Here is a 17,755-nt window from a genome sequence, read left to right on the forward strand (position 1 = left end):
CTAAGGAGAATAGCAGAAGTCCAGGTGCCTGAGTCATATAAAACAGAACTGGATAAAGCAATGAAAAAAAATATATCGTAAGGAAAAATCCTGCACTAGTTAGGGGCACGGACTAGCTGACCTACACAGAACCACATATATTCAAGACCTATCTATCTAGGTTCTTACAGGAAAAGGTAATGTGAAATTCAATGGCTTTCTTCAAAATAATGGTATATCGCTGCCTTCTAATGCTTTTCATTTTGACAAAAAATATATATATATATATTTTCTAGGTCAGCAGTTTTCAAACTGTGGGTGGGGACCCCAGAGTGGTCCCAACCCCATTTTAATGAGGTTGCCAGGGCTGTCTTAGACTTTCTGGTGTCTGGAACCAAAGCCTGAGGGCGTCAGCCCTGGGCATCATGACTCAGGTTACAGGCCCTGTGCCTGGAGCTGAAGACCTTGGACTACAGCTTTGGTCCCCACACCGGGGGCTCGGGCTGGCTCAGGCTTTGATACCCCCTCCTGGGATCATGTAGTAATTTTATTGTCTGAAGGGGGTTATGGTGCAATGAAGTTTGAGAACCCCTGCATAGGTCAAATAGTCTTTCATTATGCTGCCATTATATATTTTTATCAAATATTGTCCCTTTCACCAGTATTCTAGATATCGTCATCTACAGTACTAATGTTTAATGACCTCAGTATTTTCAGTGCTGACAGTTACATGGGTAAAGGACAATGATTTCTCCAATAGTTACTGAGATTCCTCCATGAAAATTTCTCACTTAAACACACTAAACTGGATGCTGTTTTCAGTATTTTTCTAAATGGGTTGTTCACCTATACAAAAACTGTGTGATGGTTTAAGATAACTGTTGTTCTGGAACTGTAATGCTGTCAAGTAAATTTGAGGAATGGTAACTTCCTCTCATCCACCACCACTTTATCTCCATTTTAAAAACAGTTTTTAAAAGTAGAGTTTCTGTCCTAAGTGCTTTCTCCTTTTTCATATGATGTTTCTTATTAAGCTATCCAAAATATAGCTTCACTTCATTTATTTCCTTGTTTGCACATTACATTAAATAATGGAACAGTATGGTTCTGGGAATAAAATTTGTTGTTAAATTCATTAACAAAAACACTTAAGATTTTGCTTCCTTTATGTAATGTCTGGGGCCAAATTCTGCTCTCAGATATTCATGTATTTTAAAGGCAGAGAGATCATTGTGGTTGGCTAGTCTAACTACCTGCATAAAATAAGCCATAGAATTACACCTAGGAAACTGCTGTATCAAGCCCAATAACTTGTGATTGAACTACAGTCTGTCTTTAAGACAGACAACCAATCTTGATTTAAAGATTTCAGGTGATGGAGAATCCACCATATCCCTTGTTAAGTAGTTTCAACGATAAACGACCCTTAACGCTAAAAAAAAAAAGGCACTTCACTTCCAGTCTGAACTTGTTAAGCTTCAACTTCCAGCCACTGGGAGTTATAGAAGCATTTTAAAGTAAATAATTTGATTCTAACTTTTTCAGAAGTCCATGGAAAATGGAAATTTTACCTTGGCCCCTGATCCTGCACGTTACTTTTTCCATCCACATGGTCTCACTGAGGCCAATGGACTCTGTGCAGGTACAGGGACCTGACCATGTGGAACAACCCGAATGGCTCTCAGCCTACCGTTACAATATCCTCCCTGTAAAGAATCCTCCCAGACGTGGGATACTCAATTTTAAAACTACTAAAAAAAAAAAAAAAAAGGTATCTTTACTACATGTTTCATTTGTGTAGCCTTCAGTTGGTGACTAAGCGTTGGTGTGAAGATTAATATTGTGCAATTAGACAGACCTACTCTAGCTTCATAGAACAAGTAGGAGTTTTTGTTTGTTTTTAGCTAGCAGAATATTATTGATCGCCATGAATTCTCTGAATATCTCGTTGTTTAAGGGGTTTTTTGGTGCATACAGATAGGATTTAAAAACCTCTTTTCATCATTAAAAAGCCCAAACCTTAATAAGAGTTTGACCTTGTGGTTGTGACACACCTTTGCAGACCTGTTGTTGTGAATTCATTTGATAATTTTTGCAACTTTAATATTTTCTATAATTTTTGTAATGTGTAAGAATACTGAAAGTGAGAAGACCAATATGATAACCAATATATCAAGTTGAGAACAGGCAAAGAGGTACTTGAAAGCTATTCTTTAAGTGAGCTTTATAGTCAGTTCATTTTCTGTAAACATCTTCAAGCAATAATTTACTAAATATCAGCCAAAACCACTGCACCACTCATGTTATGACATTACACAGACCATTCCAGCATATGCACTACAAGATTTTAATTTAATTTTCACCACTGTATGCTACCTTATGATATTCAAAAAACACATACTAATTTAAAACAAAAGTTAAGCAAAACACTCCTGAAGAAAGTTTATTAACTAGCTATTATTTATTTTCTCAAGATAATTTTCCCAGGAAATAGCCCAAATCTTAAGGAAGGGTCCTGAAATCCAAAAAAAAATATTGGACCAAGAGCCCCATCTTGTAAACCTAGCTTACACATGTAAATCCAATTGTAATTGCATACAAGTACGGACTGTATGATTAGGTGCCAAGTCTTCAGGTTAGACTACTAAAATGATATTGTTTCATGAAGACCTGTTTAAAATAGGAGGAAACAAGAGAGAACTAATTCCAACACCAGCTAATTTCAGCAATTTGGCAATGTTCAATCACAGTCACATCAACAAATAATAAAGCCACTTAACTGTCTGCCTTGCTGTAACCTGAGACAGAAATATTAAGAAGCCTCAAACTGATCCCTGGTTATATGATAAAATGATAATCCTGTATCCCTAATCAAATTTTAAAATTCTCATGATTAAATCTGGTTTTAAAATCATGCCTACAGCTTCTTAATTTTATTGTTTAAAGATCATATATAAATAATACTTTCCTTATTAAAAAGCAAAAAAATAATGACATTTAACACTTACTTCTTCATCAGACTCCTGCTCTGGTGAATCTTCTAGTCCCAATTCAATCAAATACAAAACCATGCAAAGGACATGTTCTGACAAATTTTGATGATCCATCAATATCTAGGGGGAAAAATTTATATTTGTAACTCAGAAGATGAGCATTTTGAGACCCTCATATGAAAAGTGCAAAGACAGCTGCCAAAGAAACTGATGGAAGAGGTCTGTAACCTAAACTGAAAGATAAAGAAGGTAACCATGATTTTCTTTTGATGGCAGATAAGGGGTTCGCGTAAGATTTGCTGCCCCAGAACATGAGCCTTTTTCCACTTACACCTGAATGCCCTTCCAAGTAAGCTCTTCAGAAAAAATAGATGGATTTGAGACACCTGCTTGAAAATACCAAACCTTTTTCTTTGCATACTCTCAGGAGCCATACCTATTGAGAGTGGAAACCTGAGTGGGAATGTATTAAAAAGAGCAGTTAGACAGACACTATGCCACATCAACACTTCTGTTGTCCAATTCTTTCATTCAGAATTTAAGCTCTGATTTTAAATACAAGTTTCTTGCTCTTAGAATCGTGAAGGAAGACTGCCAATGTGAACTGATTTAGTGCTATCCTACTGCATCTACAAGGAATGACAGTCTGAAACAATAGCTCTCAGATAGGTCAACTGCCCTATTCATCTTACTGGGATGTTTACTCTGAAGCACCCCAACAACTTAAACGCCATTCTTTTCCTCAAGAGAAAACTCTACATAGTTTCTAGACTCCAACCCAGTATCCATCTCCCAGTTTGCCTGACTCCTGAAAGGCTATAAAAACAAAAGATTTGGGATCTCCAAGTAGGTATCTCAAGTCCTCTTAACTTCCCTGAATGAGTCTGCTGGAAGGACATTTAAATGTAAACAGAGAATGACTGTTTTCCTTTTTCCCCCTCCTACAGTCCAAAAACTCCTTCCAGCAGAAGCCTATGAAGGCTAAAACTCCTCAAGTTTACAAAGAAAAGGGGGCGAAGAGGGAAAAAAAGGGAAAACGAAAAACTAAGGAAGGCATAGTACCTGGCTCCTACCTTACTGTTCAGTACTCAGAGACAGAACTCTGCCAGCAAGAGCCTTTCCCACAGCTTAGTACAAATAATGTACCACAGACAGGCAGTTATTCTGCTCCCATTAAAATGCATTTTCTGCCTACTACCATGCACCCATCCAAACTCCCAGTGATAGTAAGAAAAAATAAAACATCAAAAATGTAAGGTTATACAGAAAACAAAACAAAAAAACAACCCACCAGATGCCTTTGTCACTCACGCATGCTCAGCTTATAGCAATGAGATGAGAATAACTCATGCAGTTGTTAATTGAGATCATGCACTCACAGTGCTGAGAGTCTGACTATTGACTTGTTGACTCTTGATCTATCAGAACCCTAGAAGATGAGAACCCCATCTTGGTTTCTTTTTATTAAGACATGGTTAGCATGACATTACAAACCCAATACTGGCTCACACTTCACTCCCTATTACTCATTCACCATACCCTCTGAATGCATTAAATGAGGGTAGAGCAGAGATTCTACTCCCAGCCAGTCCTCACGTGCAGGAAAGGCTCCACTAGAAAAACAAGACTATTCACCTCATCTGCAAATCAACAGACAATCCTAGAAACTCTATTCAACTACAGACAGCAAAGGCTTCTCAGAAGCACTGCTGGAAATGCTGAAATGACACGCTAGAGGAGTCTGCTACTGTACCTCATTTTTCTTGAATGCTTCGACATCAGTATAGATAACACCTTGATACTATTGCGCAAAATCTCCAAGCCACTGTTAACGATGGGTCTTATGCAAGTTATTTCCACACAAGACAACTGGTCACACAACAGACTGGCTCCTTTGCCTACACATCACTACCTCCTACGAGCAGTCTGCAGCAGAAGGGTCGTTCTGGATTTCTCATTGTTGCTGAACACACAGAGTAACAGCACCAAATATTACTTTTCTTCCATCTTCCACTAGCCAGAAGACTGAGCCTCAAGTTATCAAAGTGATCCAAAGCTTTGTGAGCTCCAGGCTGAGACTATTAAAATTCACTCTGCCTAGGCATGAGCAGTCCAATATTACAATAAAGCTTCCATTAGCCCACCATTCAATAGCTCACATCCTCAGCCACACCATCCACCAAAAACATATTATCCTGGTGCTCCACTCATTATACTGGCTCCCCACAGAAATTGGGCTGAAGGGCAAGGTCTCTGGGTTAACTTTCCAGGCTCCCCATGGAATTAACACAAGATACCTCAGAAGTATTTTCCTTTTGAAGAGGCCTCCCTTGACAGTTATATTAACCAGGAACAACAAAGATGTCAAACTCAAAGGGAAAGCTCATGAGAGCAGAAGGCAGAGCTTTCTTGGCAACAGGACCAATTCCTAAGAACTCATTACCTAAGGAGATATGAATGACCACAAATTTCACTGTCTTCAAATTGAAGTGAAAAGCTCATTATTTGACTTAGCTTTCCCACAGTTCCAGCTAAACAGAGCAAAGAAAAAAGGGGGAAAGAGGAGGTAGCAAATAGAACTAGGGGAAACAATAAATAAATGCAAACAAACAAAAAAAGCCCAACTGCCTTGGATGAAATATGGAGGAAAATTAGGCCACTAGCCTATTATGATCTTGGTTATCTCAGAGAGGTATTCAGATGTTTCAGTGATGGACACCATTATAAGAAGCTAGATAAGTGTCAAGACCAATCTGAGGATCTGAGCTCATTTTTTGAAGCACAGACTTGTTTTCCAGATCAGCTCCCACATTTGTGCTGACTTTGGTCTCTTACTTAAAAACCTCTGCTAAAGTACACAATCGTTCAAATTGAGTTGATGGTGAAGAGTGTTGAGAGAATGAGACTACTGAAGAGCAAGTTTGTCTCTGGAATGCACCAACTTCGTTATCAGAGAAATTTGAAGAACTTCAGCAAGTGCACTTTATGTACATTTGTTCAGCAAGAGGTGATAATCTTTTTCTTAATTATGTTCAGGTGAATATATTGTTTAAATGGAAAAGACAAACATAGTTCCCTAATCCTCACTCTTTCTTTCCAGGCAAACATTATGGGTACATTAGGATTATGACCAAATCAAAAGGTCAGGTAAGCCTGGAAAAACGTTAAGTCTGTTTAAGCATGATTTTCAGCATCCGGCAAACAGCTTCTCATCCTCTTCGCAGGTAAACATTAGTCATCACACTCCGCTGCTAAGGTCCTTGTCCATGTTTCATAATCTTATCAGAGGAGTCCAGATCATCAGGAATATTCTCTTTATCTACCAGGACTGTAAATGAGAGCTTCAATTTATATCCTTCTTCCTCACTGTGATCAGTTTTGAAGTAGCTATTTATGACCCTAAGAGAATAAGCAGGATTAGTAAATCCAGCTGACACTCTTTTTAAGAGCGTACAGACTAATGCAATTTCCAGAAGGTCCAAGGAGAGTACCAGCCAACTTCACTTTTCCCTGATGAGGAGCATATTCAAAAGACTTCAGAGATACATAAAAAAGCAGCCAAACAAAGCTTCTCAAAATAAATAGAATTAATTAATTATTAATTAATTAAAGAGATAGCTTAAGCTTTCACTCTTATCAATTCGGGAAAAAATAATTCTGAAAAAACAACACCATTTCTCATCCCCTGAAGAGGGAGAATTATTAGAGTCACAGCCAACAGAGTTCAGACGAGGAAATTCAGAAAGTCCTCCCCTCTGGCGAACCTTTTCAATCAAAGGGAAGAACAGTTGTAAGAACCCCCAATTTACAAGAAAAGGTGGAGGAGAAAGTAAACTAGAAGCCTGTCTATACTAAGCTCAAACAGATTTTGTTGCAATAAAGTTTAAAACAAGTTTTAAAGACAGTTTAGTTGTGAATGGGCCAGATTATTTTATAAATATTTATAGCCCTGAGTTCCGCCAGAATGCCATTTTAATATTTTTTATAACAAGAACTGTTCTGCACCCAGTCTGGTCTAGCTAGCTAAATGATGTTTGAACAGTTTTAAATGTATTCAGCAAACATAGTTTAACCTCACTGTGAATAGGTCTTGAGAGAACTGCATTCAAGACAGCATTAGCATGAAGACTGAAACATAATCATGAGCTATTATGCCATTCAGAAACAAAAGGCAGATTATACAATACTTCCCAAAGCAGTCATGTGTATACTTGATTTTTTGTGATCTCAAAAAGGTCAAACGACATAAATGCTGTCTTAAATCACAAGAGCTCATAAATGTACAAAAAACCTCACGTAGAGACCCCTTACGTCAATCCTTGGAAACAATCGTTGCTTAGTTCCTATATTCCTAGCAGAAGCAAATTTGTATATTCTGATTAGAAAAGTACACTGAGAGTTTAAATTTCTCATAATGAAGTATTTTCTTTTAGATTCTTGAGAGCTTCACGGTGGGACAAGACAGGGAACCCACCAATGGCAACAGTTGCGAACAAAGCAGTTTGGGGTGATGCATTCCTTAAAGACAGTGCAGAGCCTCTGAACAGCAAAAGCATTCAAAGTGTTCAAATCTACTGAAATAGAGGACTATGAAACTAGCCTTAACATTATTTAAAAAGATCACAAAGGAAAAACAGGTGTGGATAGTTGTGTTGTCCAAAAGTTTCCAATCTGAAGCATCAGGCCTTAGACAAGAGATGGGTTGGAACTTTTAGATCTACCGCACAGACCTCTATTACTTGAGCTAATGGAGTAACTTGATAGCAGTAGTAAGTTGTCATCCTCCATATAGACCAGCACCAGAGGAGGATGAAACACACACCTTGACTACAGGTTTCATAGATATTTGCTGGCAAGAGAAGAGTGCGAGACTCAAAAATTTTGGGTTCCACTCCAGGATCTGAAAAGGAGTGTCGTCTTCTACCCATGCTCCCTAAACATGACCCTTCTGTCTCATCCCCTCCTTCAAGCTGTCCCTGTCCACCCATCTTCCCCAACCCTTGATCGGTGTCCCAGTCCTATTCTTGCCTATCCATTCCCAGTCTCCACTTTTCAAGCTTATTATCCCAGTCTCCTGGCCCAGCCAGTTCAAGTCTCCCCCTCTTCTCTCCCCATCCCAATCATCCTGCTTCAGTTCTGCCCTAGTACCATTTTCCCTGCCCAGCCATTCTCATTTTCCCCCTTGTCCCCAATCTTTAGACTTCTGCCCAGGTCCTCATCTGATCTGTCTCGTCACTACTTCCCCTCCACACATCTACACTGGCTATTAGTCCTAGTCTCCCTCCCGAGGCTCCTCATCCAATCTCTGTCTTCCCCACCCACGCGCTCCTTGTCCCTGTTTCTTTACCCAGTTCTCCCCCTGTTCTCTGGCTTCCCCTCAGTTCTGGTTCCCCAACCCTAACCTCCTACTCCCACCCCACTTTTTTCCAGTCCTAACCTCCTCTGGCTCCTGATCCAATCTTTGTCTCTCATTCCCCCTCACTGCTCCCAGTCCCTTTGACCAGTCATTCCAGTCCCCGCATCCCAGCTTGCAGTCCCGGTTTTCCTCTCCTGTTCCTACCAGTTTCCGGTCCCAGTTTCCACCCCAACAGGCTCTATGTCCCAATCTACTCTCCATCACCGTGGTCTGTTCTTGTCCCTTCTGCATTCCTATAGGGCAACTTCTACACTGCCTGGATATCAGCAAGGAAAGGCAATGAGAATACAGGAGATACAAGCTCTCAGTTCCAGTGCCTGGACCTGCACCTGCAACTGCAGGGAAAGTCCTGATCACCCCTAGGGATCATGCTCTATGTGAATGAAATCTTTAGAGGCTTTAGCTGCCAACATTTACCAAGTATCTACTGAGCAGATGTGAACTGTGATTTTTCAAAGGCGTATAACTTGGCCAAATGTGGACGTATTTTCATAGGGATGCCAAAAGGCACATCCCTGACACCTCCTTGATAAATTTCAAGTCCCTGCTCAAAGGATGGGGGGTACTAAAAGAAAAGATTGCCAGATTTATTTATTTTTTTAAATCATGGGTATGACAATGTATTTTTCCTAGCCTCATTCTTAGAAATGTCTGAACTGTTTTAGCTGAAAATTTTCCAAATAAATTCAGCATGAGGCACACACGACATGTAAAATTTCAGCCTAAATGATAAAAGTTAGGCAAAGCCATAAACAAATGAAAACACTAATGGGGCACTAAAGTGTCAGGCAACCTTAACAACAGGTGGTGCTATTAGGATACCTGACTGCTAAGAAACATATATAATATATAACAGACAGTGACAAACACAAAAATCATAGAACATGAACATGGTCATAAAATAAATTACTGAACAAATTTAAATAATGTACGTCTTTGAATTCATGCATTTATATTCCACTTCATTTTAAAATAGGAGCTACTAAAAAAAACTCAAAGAGGAAAATGAAAAATTTTAAAAGTAGAAAATGCTGTATTCTGATGTTACAATTTGACCTTAGTTTAATTAATAAACAATCATTCATTAATCAAAAACAAATTATTTTTTTCTCTAAAGTACAAAAGTATCAATATTTACATACATATGAACCTGAACACTGTAAATCAAGTGTAAGAAATCTACTTAATTTTAAGCACTCTTATTTTAAGATGAGAAAATAAAAACTAGTTTTTTCTCATTATTCAGAACTACAACTGTACCTTGTAAAGAAGTGTGAACAGTACAATGTGCAAGGTTTTACAGTGCAAAAGCTTCATGAGACCTTTATAGCTTGGATGCAGTGGTGTTCGTTTCTTGTAGGGAGGCCAGGGGTTTCCAGGGAATTTTCCACTCTGCTTTAAACTGTTAAAATAAACATGACTAAAATTAAATGCTTCACTAATCAGAACTAAAATAATAGCTCTATTATAGACCGCACAAAATCAAAATATACAGGTTACTTATGTCTTAGGGTACTGACAGTTTCAAAGCAATATTATTTATGTTACATAATATTTTTCAAACTTGGGTGTCCATCTCTCTTTTATGAGCAATGGATTGACAAAGGTCACTCATTATTATTACTGGGAGCCAGTGCCGGTGTAAATCCCCTCTTGAATCTTGAGGAGAATGGACCTGTACAAATCAATTGCAATGGATTCAAGAATGCTTGTTTCAGTCTTCCAAGGATTGTAAAAGAACAACAATTTGCAGAAATGTCTTCACCTCAGCAAAATCTGTTTTTCCATGTGGCTATAATTATAATATATATTAGCATGGACCAAAGTTTTCTAACTTGTGTGTCAAAAGTAAGGCACCTGCTTTTGACTTCTGAAAGTTAGACTACTATATTTAGAGGTACTGAGCATCTGTAATACTCATTATTTAAATCTGAATTATCTTCAGTGGGAGCTGTGTTCCCTCAGCACTTCTGAAAAATCAGATTTGACTTTAGGTTTCTATATTTGCAAATTTTGGCCTTGGTCTCTTCCCTCAGAACCCGATAAAAACCATTATCATGAAACCAAGATACACAATGTTCCAATACTGCACAAATTATATTTTTATGTACTGTATAAGCATCAATTTTTCAGAATATGCTAGTTTATGGCCCAGTTCCTCTCAGCCACTTATTCCTCAGAAAATTATGATTCTTGTTGCTTGAGTCAAACATATACTTATCTATAGACAAGATGATACAACAGGACAATGTTTTTGTGTGTTTAAAAAAGCTAGAAAAAGTATTTTTAATACACACGGTATATTTAACACCTTGTAAAATTAAATTAGTCATTGAGGTATGGAACATCCTCCCTGTATTTTTTAATTTTTTCCCAAATCTCTCCTGAAACCATACAATTTCTCCTTTGCTTACACCTTGTAATTTCTCTCCCTTTGCTATTGTGTCTCTTTATCATTGCAGAATTTAATCAGCTGATGGGGTCATGTGACTTTGTTTGAATGAAAAAGCCAGCAGCAGAATTCTGCATGTGCCTGCATCTGGACATCTGAAATCTGGGAAAGCCTCATAGAAAAGCCTTGCAATTTTCAAGATCAGACATGAAGGCATGGATGAAAATTTCTGCTGAGACAATTTGAGGCATAGCTACACACTGGTAGTCTTATGTAGGTGGTGACAGGCATGTCTGTAAACACAGAAGTAGTGGAGGAGCACAATTCAGGGTAAAGTACATACAGTTGAATATCAGTGCAAGAGTAGTAACTAAGGGCAAGTACTCAGAGTGGCTAGCCATCCTGTGGCTCAAGCTGCTGCATTTATACTCTATTTTTAGCACACTAGGTCAATGGTGAAAAGGTGACGAGGACAGGGAGAAAAGGCAGACTTGTTGGTGTCACTAGGCATAACCCTAGGTAACTCGGGAGGGTGGAAGGCCACTAAGTGTCAATGAAGCCTTCCTGCACTAGGCCTATATGAACCAAACTTCTTCCATGTTTAAACTCTAATCAACCTCAAAAGCCTGGTGCAATTGGAATATGTAAGCAACCAGTTATCTGTGTGCAACCCCCTGCTCACACCGGTATCAAGCAGTAATAATGAGGCCTGCATGTTTCTGGCTGAAGGAAAAAGGACAAGATAACGGTTTAAAGAAGTTACTAACAAGCTGGGCTTATAGCTGCCAAGAATGACTTAACTGCTTAAATATAATCGTTATTTGCTTAGTAACTGTTACCAGGGAAGAGAGGGGTAGAAGGGGAGGGAGGAAGGGAGGGGAAATGGGGGGGGGGGGGTGATGCTTAACTGCAAAATGTATAAAAGAAGAAAAACTGTTCCTGTTAGTGTGCTTGATTTGAGACTTGCCAGTCTCCTTGCACCGCTTTGGGATCCCAAATAAACTTTGTTTGTTTCTCCACCCCTGGTGTGTTTATTGGCACGAAGCACACCGAGCAACGAACCCCGCTCTTGCTGTCCTCGGGCACTGTGTGCCGGCAACAGACTGAAAAGAACAGGGGAGCTAGAACAGAATCCTGTTGGATTTCACAAGAGGAGCAGTCTAGACACAAAGTCCACTAAGGAAGCGGGCATTACAGGGAAGGGAGGGACATGGCAGAGCTCAGCCCAATTCTCAACTGGCATACTAGTTCTAATTTGCGAGCAGCTGGATGGCTGTGAATTCAGAAGCCACAAATTGGTCCTTGCAGTCCCCTTGCCCTGCACAAGAGCAGAACTTGGTTGGAGTAGAGATTCTAATAAAAGAGGAAGAAAGTGGTGTTAGAGCTGAGGAAGAGGAAAAGGATGGGTGAATTAAAGCAGTAATGTAGAGAGCAAAAGTACGGAGAATGGAACAAAATGAGCAAATGAACTAGTAGATTTCTCGCACCTGGTCTGGGACAGGCTGGAAGGAATAGGCAAGCCCAGACGCTGAATTAAACCAGTAAAAGTAAAGGCGGCTCATATTCTCTCTTTCTGAAACTAACCTCCATCAAAACTCATATACCAAGCAACCACTGTGCAAATGAAAGTGACCTGCATTTTTTCTTTTCAAATGCAGCAATTCTAAAATTACACTGGCTCTACAGCCAAAATGCTTCTGAAATAAATGTAGTCAAACTTTACTAATTCTGGGTCACTGAATGAAAATGATGCTTAAAATTGTTGATTGGCTCTAGTTTTCAAGATATGATATTGGGTCAGTATATACGACCCTTGACTTGGGAATGGCGGAGGATAAGTGAGTTATAAAGGGAAGGGATCTCAATTTAAACCAGAAATGACTAAAATACATCTTTGACTGGATCTATGAATAAATCTATGACCGGGTTTGGACAGTACTTGCTTTTTAGGCAAAACAATGAATGATGCAATCTGAAGCTGGTATTGCATCATACATGATATGAATTGCATCATGTTATTCCTAAAAGTCATGGATGATACAATCATAACGAAGCTTACATCACTCTGCTGAACAAATTGCCCTATATCAGCTCTAGAAATCATACAGTATTATGCTCTCTTATTTATCAGTGTTTGATTTTGCAAAGGGACACATTTCTGTTTAGCCAAAGTGAGCAGAGATGCCTCGTACTTGTGTGAACAGTGCAGATAACTTCTACTATGTTTGTGGTGAAGTGACTTTTGCATCACAAAAGCGCAGTATCCCACTATGGTTAAGAAAGCCTATCACCTTTATTTTGGCTGCAAAATTGGAGATCAGGACAAGAGGTGGGCCCCTCACATATGCTGCAACACTTGTGCAACAAATCTTCACCAGTGGTTGAACAGGAAAAGGAAATCTATGCCTTTTGCAGTGCCAATGATTTGGAGAGAGCCAACAGATCATACCAGCAATTGTTACTTCTGCATGGTGCCTCCAGTTGGGAAACGTGTGTCAAAGAAGAAAAAGTGGACTGTGCATTATCCAAACATTCCATCAGCTATACACCCAGTACCCCACGGAGAAGGACTGCCGGTTCCTGATGCACCAGAATCATTCTCACTTGAGTCAGACGAGGAAGAGGATGAAACTTCTGGTCCTGAACCATCAATGTCACAGGACCCACATTTTCTCCCATCCTCCTCCTCTGAACCACACCTCATAACACAAGGTGAACTGAATGACCTTGTCAGGGATTTGGAACTACCCAAGAGTAAGGCAGAGCTGTTGGGCTCCAGACTACAGCAGTGGAATCTCCTGGCAGGTGATGTTAGGGTTTCCATGTTCCGTGACCGTCAAAAGGATCTTGTCCCATTCTTCTTCATGGAAGGTGATCTTGTAGCCTGCAACAACATCGATGGTGTGATGGCAGCCCTCAACATCGTTCATGATCCAGATGAGTGGAGACTGTTCATTGATTCATCGAAGACGAATCTTAAAGCTGTTTTACTGCATAATGGCAATGTTTTGCCATCAATTCCAGTTGGTCATGCAGTCCACATGAAGGAAACCTATGACAACACGAAACAACTTTTGAGGTGCATAAACTACGACCAACATCAGTGGCAGCTTTGTGGCGATTTGAAGTTTGTTGCTCTCTTGCTTGGTCTGCAGACTGGATACACAAAGTACTGCTGTTTTCTCTGCGAATGGGATAGTCGTGCAAGAGATTCCCACTACATCAAGAAAGACTGGCAACTCCGACAGTCATTGGAGCCTGGGAGGAAAAGTGTTCAGCATCTACCACTTATTGAATCAAGGAAGATTTTGTTACCACCCTTACACATCAAGCTGGGTCTGATGAAGAACTTTGTCAAGGCCATTGACAAAACACAAGCAGCTTTCAAGTACCTCCGTGGAAAATTTCCCAGGTTAAGTGAAGCTAAGATAAAGGAAGGTGTCTTTGTTGGTCCTCAGATTCGTGAACTTCTTCGAGATGATGCATTTGACCATGCACTGCGTGGCAAGGAAAAGACGGCATGGAAAGCCTTCCAGTTAGTGGCAATAAATTTTCTCGGAAATAACAAGGCAGACAACTACAGGTTGTTGGTGGAAAACCTCCTCAAGGCATACAAAAGCCTTGGTTGCAACATGTCACGAAAGATACATTTTTTGCACTCTCATCTAGATTTTTTTCCACCGAACTGCGGAGCAGTGAGCGACGAGCACGGCAAGCGATTTCACAGGACATTGCAACAATGGAGAAACCCTATCAGGGCAAATGGAGCCCATCAATGCTTGCAGACTGTTGCTGGACAGTGACAAGAGATGCTCCATTTAATGAATACAAGAGACAAGAAGCGCCGAGTAGACACTGAATAGGACTAAACTATGTACATAATAGTTTTTTGCCTTTTGTTTCATAATACATTTTATTTATATAACCCTTTTGCTGATTTTTAAAGTGTTACATAAACAGGACAGGTGAAATATTATCATGTAAAGCAACCATAAACACATGAAAAGACCTAGGTTTACAATTTATGATTAAAACTCTACTGTCTACACAATATACATAGACATAAAATGTAAAAACTTAAATATCTTAGAAACAGTAGCCAATCATTTGTTTTAATTGTCATATTTGAATTCAGCACATCAAAATACATTATAAATAGCACATTTTATCTCTGAAGCAAACGACTTCTCAAAAATTGTAAACCAGTGTTACGTGTTGAATGCAAAAGTTACCCAGCCAACATTTTATACATCAAATTACATTTTTTTTTTAAGTGTTAAAAGATGGGCTCCACCTACACCAAATCAGAACAAGATTGCTGGCGTATATAATTTAAAAGGTCATAGGGGAGTTTTTAAATTAAGGGCTGAAGGAAAGCCAACAGGTGTGAAGGAGCACATAGTTTGGACAGAGACATCTTTTATGGGAGGATTTATTAAAAGGGGTATGCTAAATCCTACAAAGTAGAGAGGATAGAAGTTGATAGATACAGGTAGGAATCAAAGGGAAACAGTCAAATGACAGAGTCCCATTCAATTACATCTCATGAAGACAGACAACTAAATATTGGCAAATTTTAAAAAGTACGTGTACAAATGCTAGAAGTCTAAATACTAAGGGCCTGTCTACACATACAGCACTGCAGAAGTGAAGCCGTACCGATGCAGCTGTAGCACTAAGTTAAGGCACTACCTACGCCAACAGGAGATTTCTTCCCGTCAGTGTAAGTACTTCACTCCCCTGAGAGGCGGTAGCTATGTTGATGGGAGAAGCCCTCCCATCGACACAGTGCTGTCTACACCAGGAGTTCAGTCGGCATACATACGTCGCTCAGGAGCATGGATTTTCCACACCCCTAAGCGACGTAGTTATGCAGACATAAGTGTATAGTGTAGAACAAACCTAAAATGGCTGAACTTGAGTGCCTGATATTAAATGAGCATATTGTTATAATAGGCATCACAGAAACTTGGTGGAATAAAGATAATGAATGGGACATGATAATACCAGGATACAAAGTATACAGAATAAGTAGCACTACATGTGAAAGAAAGTATAAAATCAAGTATAGTAAAAATCTTAAATAAATAAAACTGTACCATAAAATCTCTATGGATAGAAATTCCATGCTTGAACAATAAGAGTATAGCAGCAGGAATATACTACTGACCACGTGACCAGGATGGTGATGGTGATTTTGAAATGCTCAGGTATATTAGAGAGGCTACAAAAACAGAAAACCCAATAATAATGGGGGATTACAACTATCCCCATATTGACTGGAAACATGTCACCTCAGGATGGGATGCAGACATAAAATTCTGAGACACATTAATGACTGCTTCTTGGAGCATCTAGTACTGGAACCCACAAGGGGAGAGAATGCTTGATTTAGTCCTAAGTGGCACACAGGATCTCACCCAAAAGGTGAACATAGCTGAACTGCTTGGTAATAGTGACCATAATGTAATTAAATTTTACATTCTTGTAGGGGGAGGAATACCAAATAAACCCACCATAGTACTATTTAATTTCAGAAAGGGGAACTACACAGAAAGGAGGAAACTAGTTAAAGGACAATTAAAAGAACAGTCACAAGGGTGAAATGCCTGCAAGCTGCATGGAAACTTTTTAAACACATCATAACTAAATGTACACCCCAAATAAATAAAAAAAACCAGTAAGAGGATAAAAAAAAAAGCCACCATGGCTAAACAACAGAGTAAAAGAGGCAGAGACAAAAAAATTGGAAGTCAAATCCAACTGAGGAAGATAGAAAGAAGCATAAACTCCGGCAAGCCAAGTGTAAAAGTATAATTAGGCAGACCAAAAAAGAATTTGAAGAGCAACTAACAAAAGGCGAAAAAAATTTGCTGTTAGTTTTTGTAAGTAAATCAGAAGTGGGAAGCCTGCCAAACAATCAGTGGGGCCACTGGACAATTGAGGTGCCAAAGGAGTGCTCAAGGAAGACAAGGCCATTGTGGAGAAGCTAAATTAATTCTTTGTATAGGTCTTAACTGCAGAATATGTGAGGAAGATTCCCACATCTGAGCCATTCTGTTTAGGTGACATATCTGAGGAACTGTCGCAGACTGAGGAGTCAATAGAGGTAGTTTTGGAACAAACTGATAAATGTAACAGTAATAAGTCACCAGGACTGAAGGGTATTCACTCAGGAGTTCTGAAGGAATTCAAATATGAAATTACAGAACTTCTAACCGTGGTATGTAACCTATCGCTTAAATCAGTCTCTGTGCCAAATGACTGGAGGATACCTAATATAATGCCAATTTTTTTAAAAGGTTCTGGAGGCAATCTTGGCAATTACAAGCCCATAACTTCAGTACCAGGAAAACTAATTGAAACTATAGTAAAGAACAGAATTATCAGACACATAGATGAACACAATATGTTGGGGAAGAATCAACACAACTTTTGTAAACGGAAATCATGCTCACCAATCTATTAGAATTCTTTAAGTGTGTCAACAAGCATGCGGACAAAGGTGATCCATAGTGTACTTGGACTTTCAGAAAACCTTTGACAAGGTCCCACACCAAAGGCTCCTAAGCAAAATAAGCAAGCATGTGATAAGAGGGGAAGTCTCATTCCAGTGGAGTACCGGAGTCAACCAGAGAGCGCTCTGCAGTCAATTTAGCGGGTCTAGTGAAGATTTATCTTGTCTTGTCTACCCTTATCCCCGGTAAGTGTAGACATGGTCTAAGATTGGGATCTCACTAAAGTGGGTGACTGGGCAACAAAATGGCAGATGAAGTTTAAAACAAACAAAAGGAGGTATTTCTTCACACAACACACAGCCAACCTGTGGAACTTGTTACCAGAGGATGTTGTAAAAACCAAAAGTATAACTGGGTTCAAAAAAGAATTAGATAAATTCATGGATGATAGGTTCACCAATGGTTATTAGCCAAAATGGTCAGGGATGCAATCCTACGCTCTGGTTGTCCCTAAACC

At 39.4% G+C, this 17,755-nt stretch overlaps 1 protein-coding gene across 1 annotated transcript in view; it reads right to left on the minus strand.

The window, feature by feature from the left end:
* UBR3 (ubiquitin protein ligase E3 component n-recognin 3) overlaps positions 1-17,755 on the minus strand; it is a 217,142-nt gene that overhangs the window by 95,227 nt on the left and 104,160 nt on the right. Inside the window, exons 20-21 of the mRNA XM_054043660.1 lie at positions 9,649-9,790; positions 2,988-3,092 (exon numbers count right to left, since the gene is read on the minus strand). Coding sequence (XP_053899635.1) covers positions 2,988-3,092; positions 9,649-9,790 — 247 coding nt within the window. The remainder of the gene's footprint in view (positions 1-2,987; positions 3,093-9,648; positions 9,791-17,755) is intronic.

The sequence above is a fragment of the Malaclemys terrapin genome, chromosome 11 (genome assembly GCF_027887155.1).
Source record: "Malaclemys terrapin pileata isolate rMalTer1 chromosome 11, rMalTer1.hap1, whole genome shotgun sequence".
Classification (NCBI taxonomy): Eukaryota; Metazoa; Chordata; order Testudines; family Emydidae; genus Malaclemys; species Malaclemys terrapin.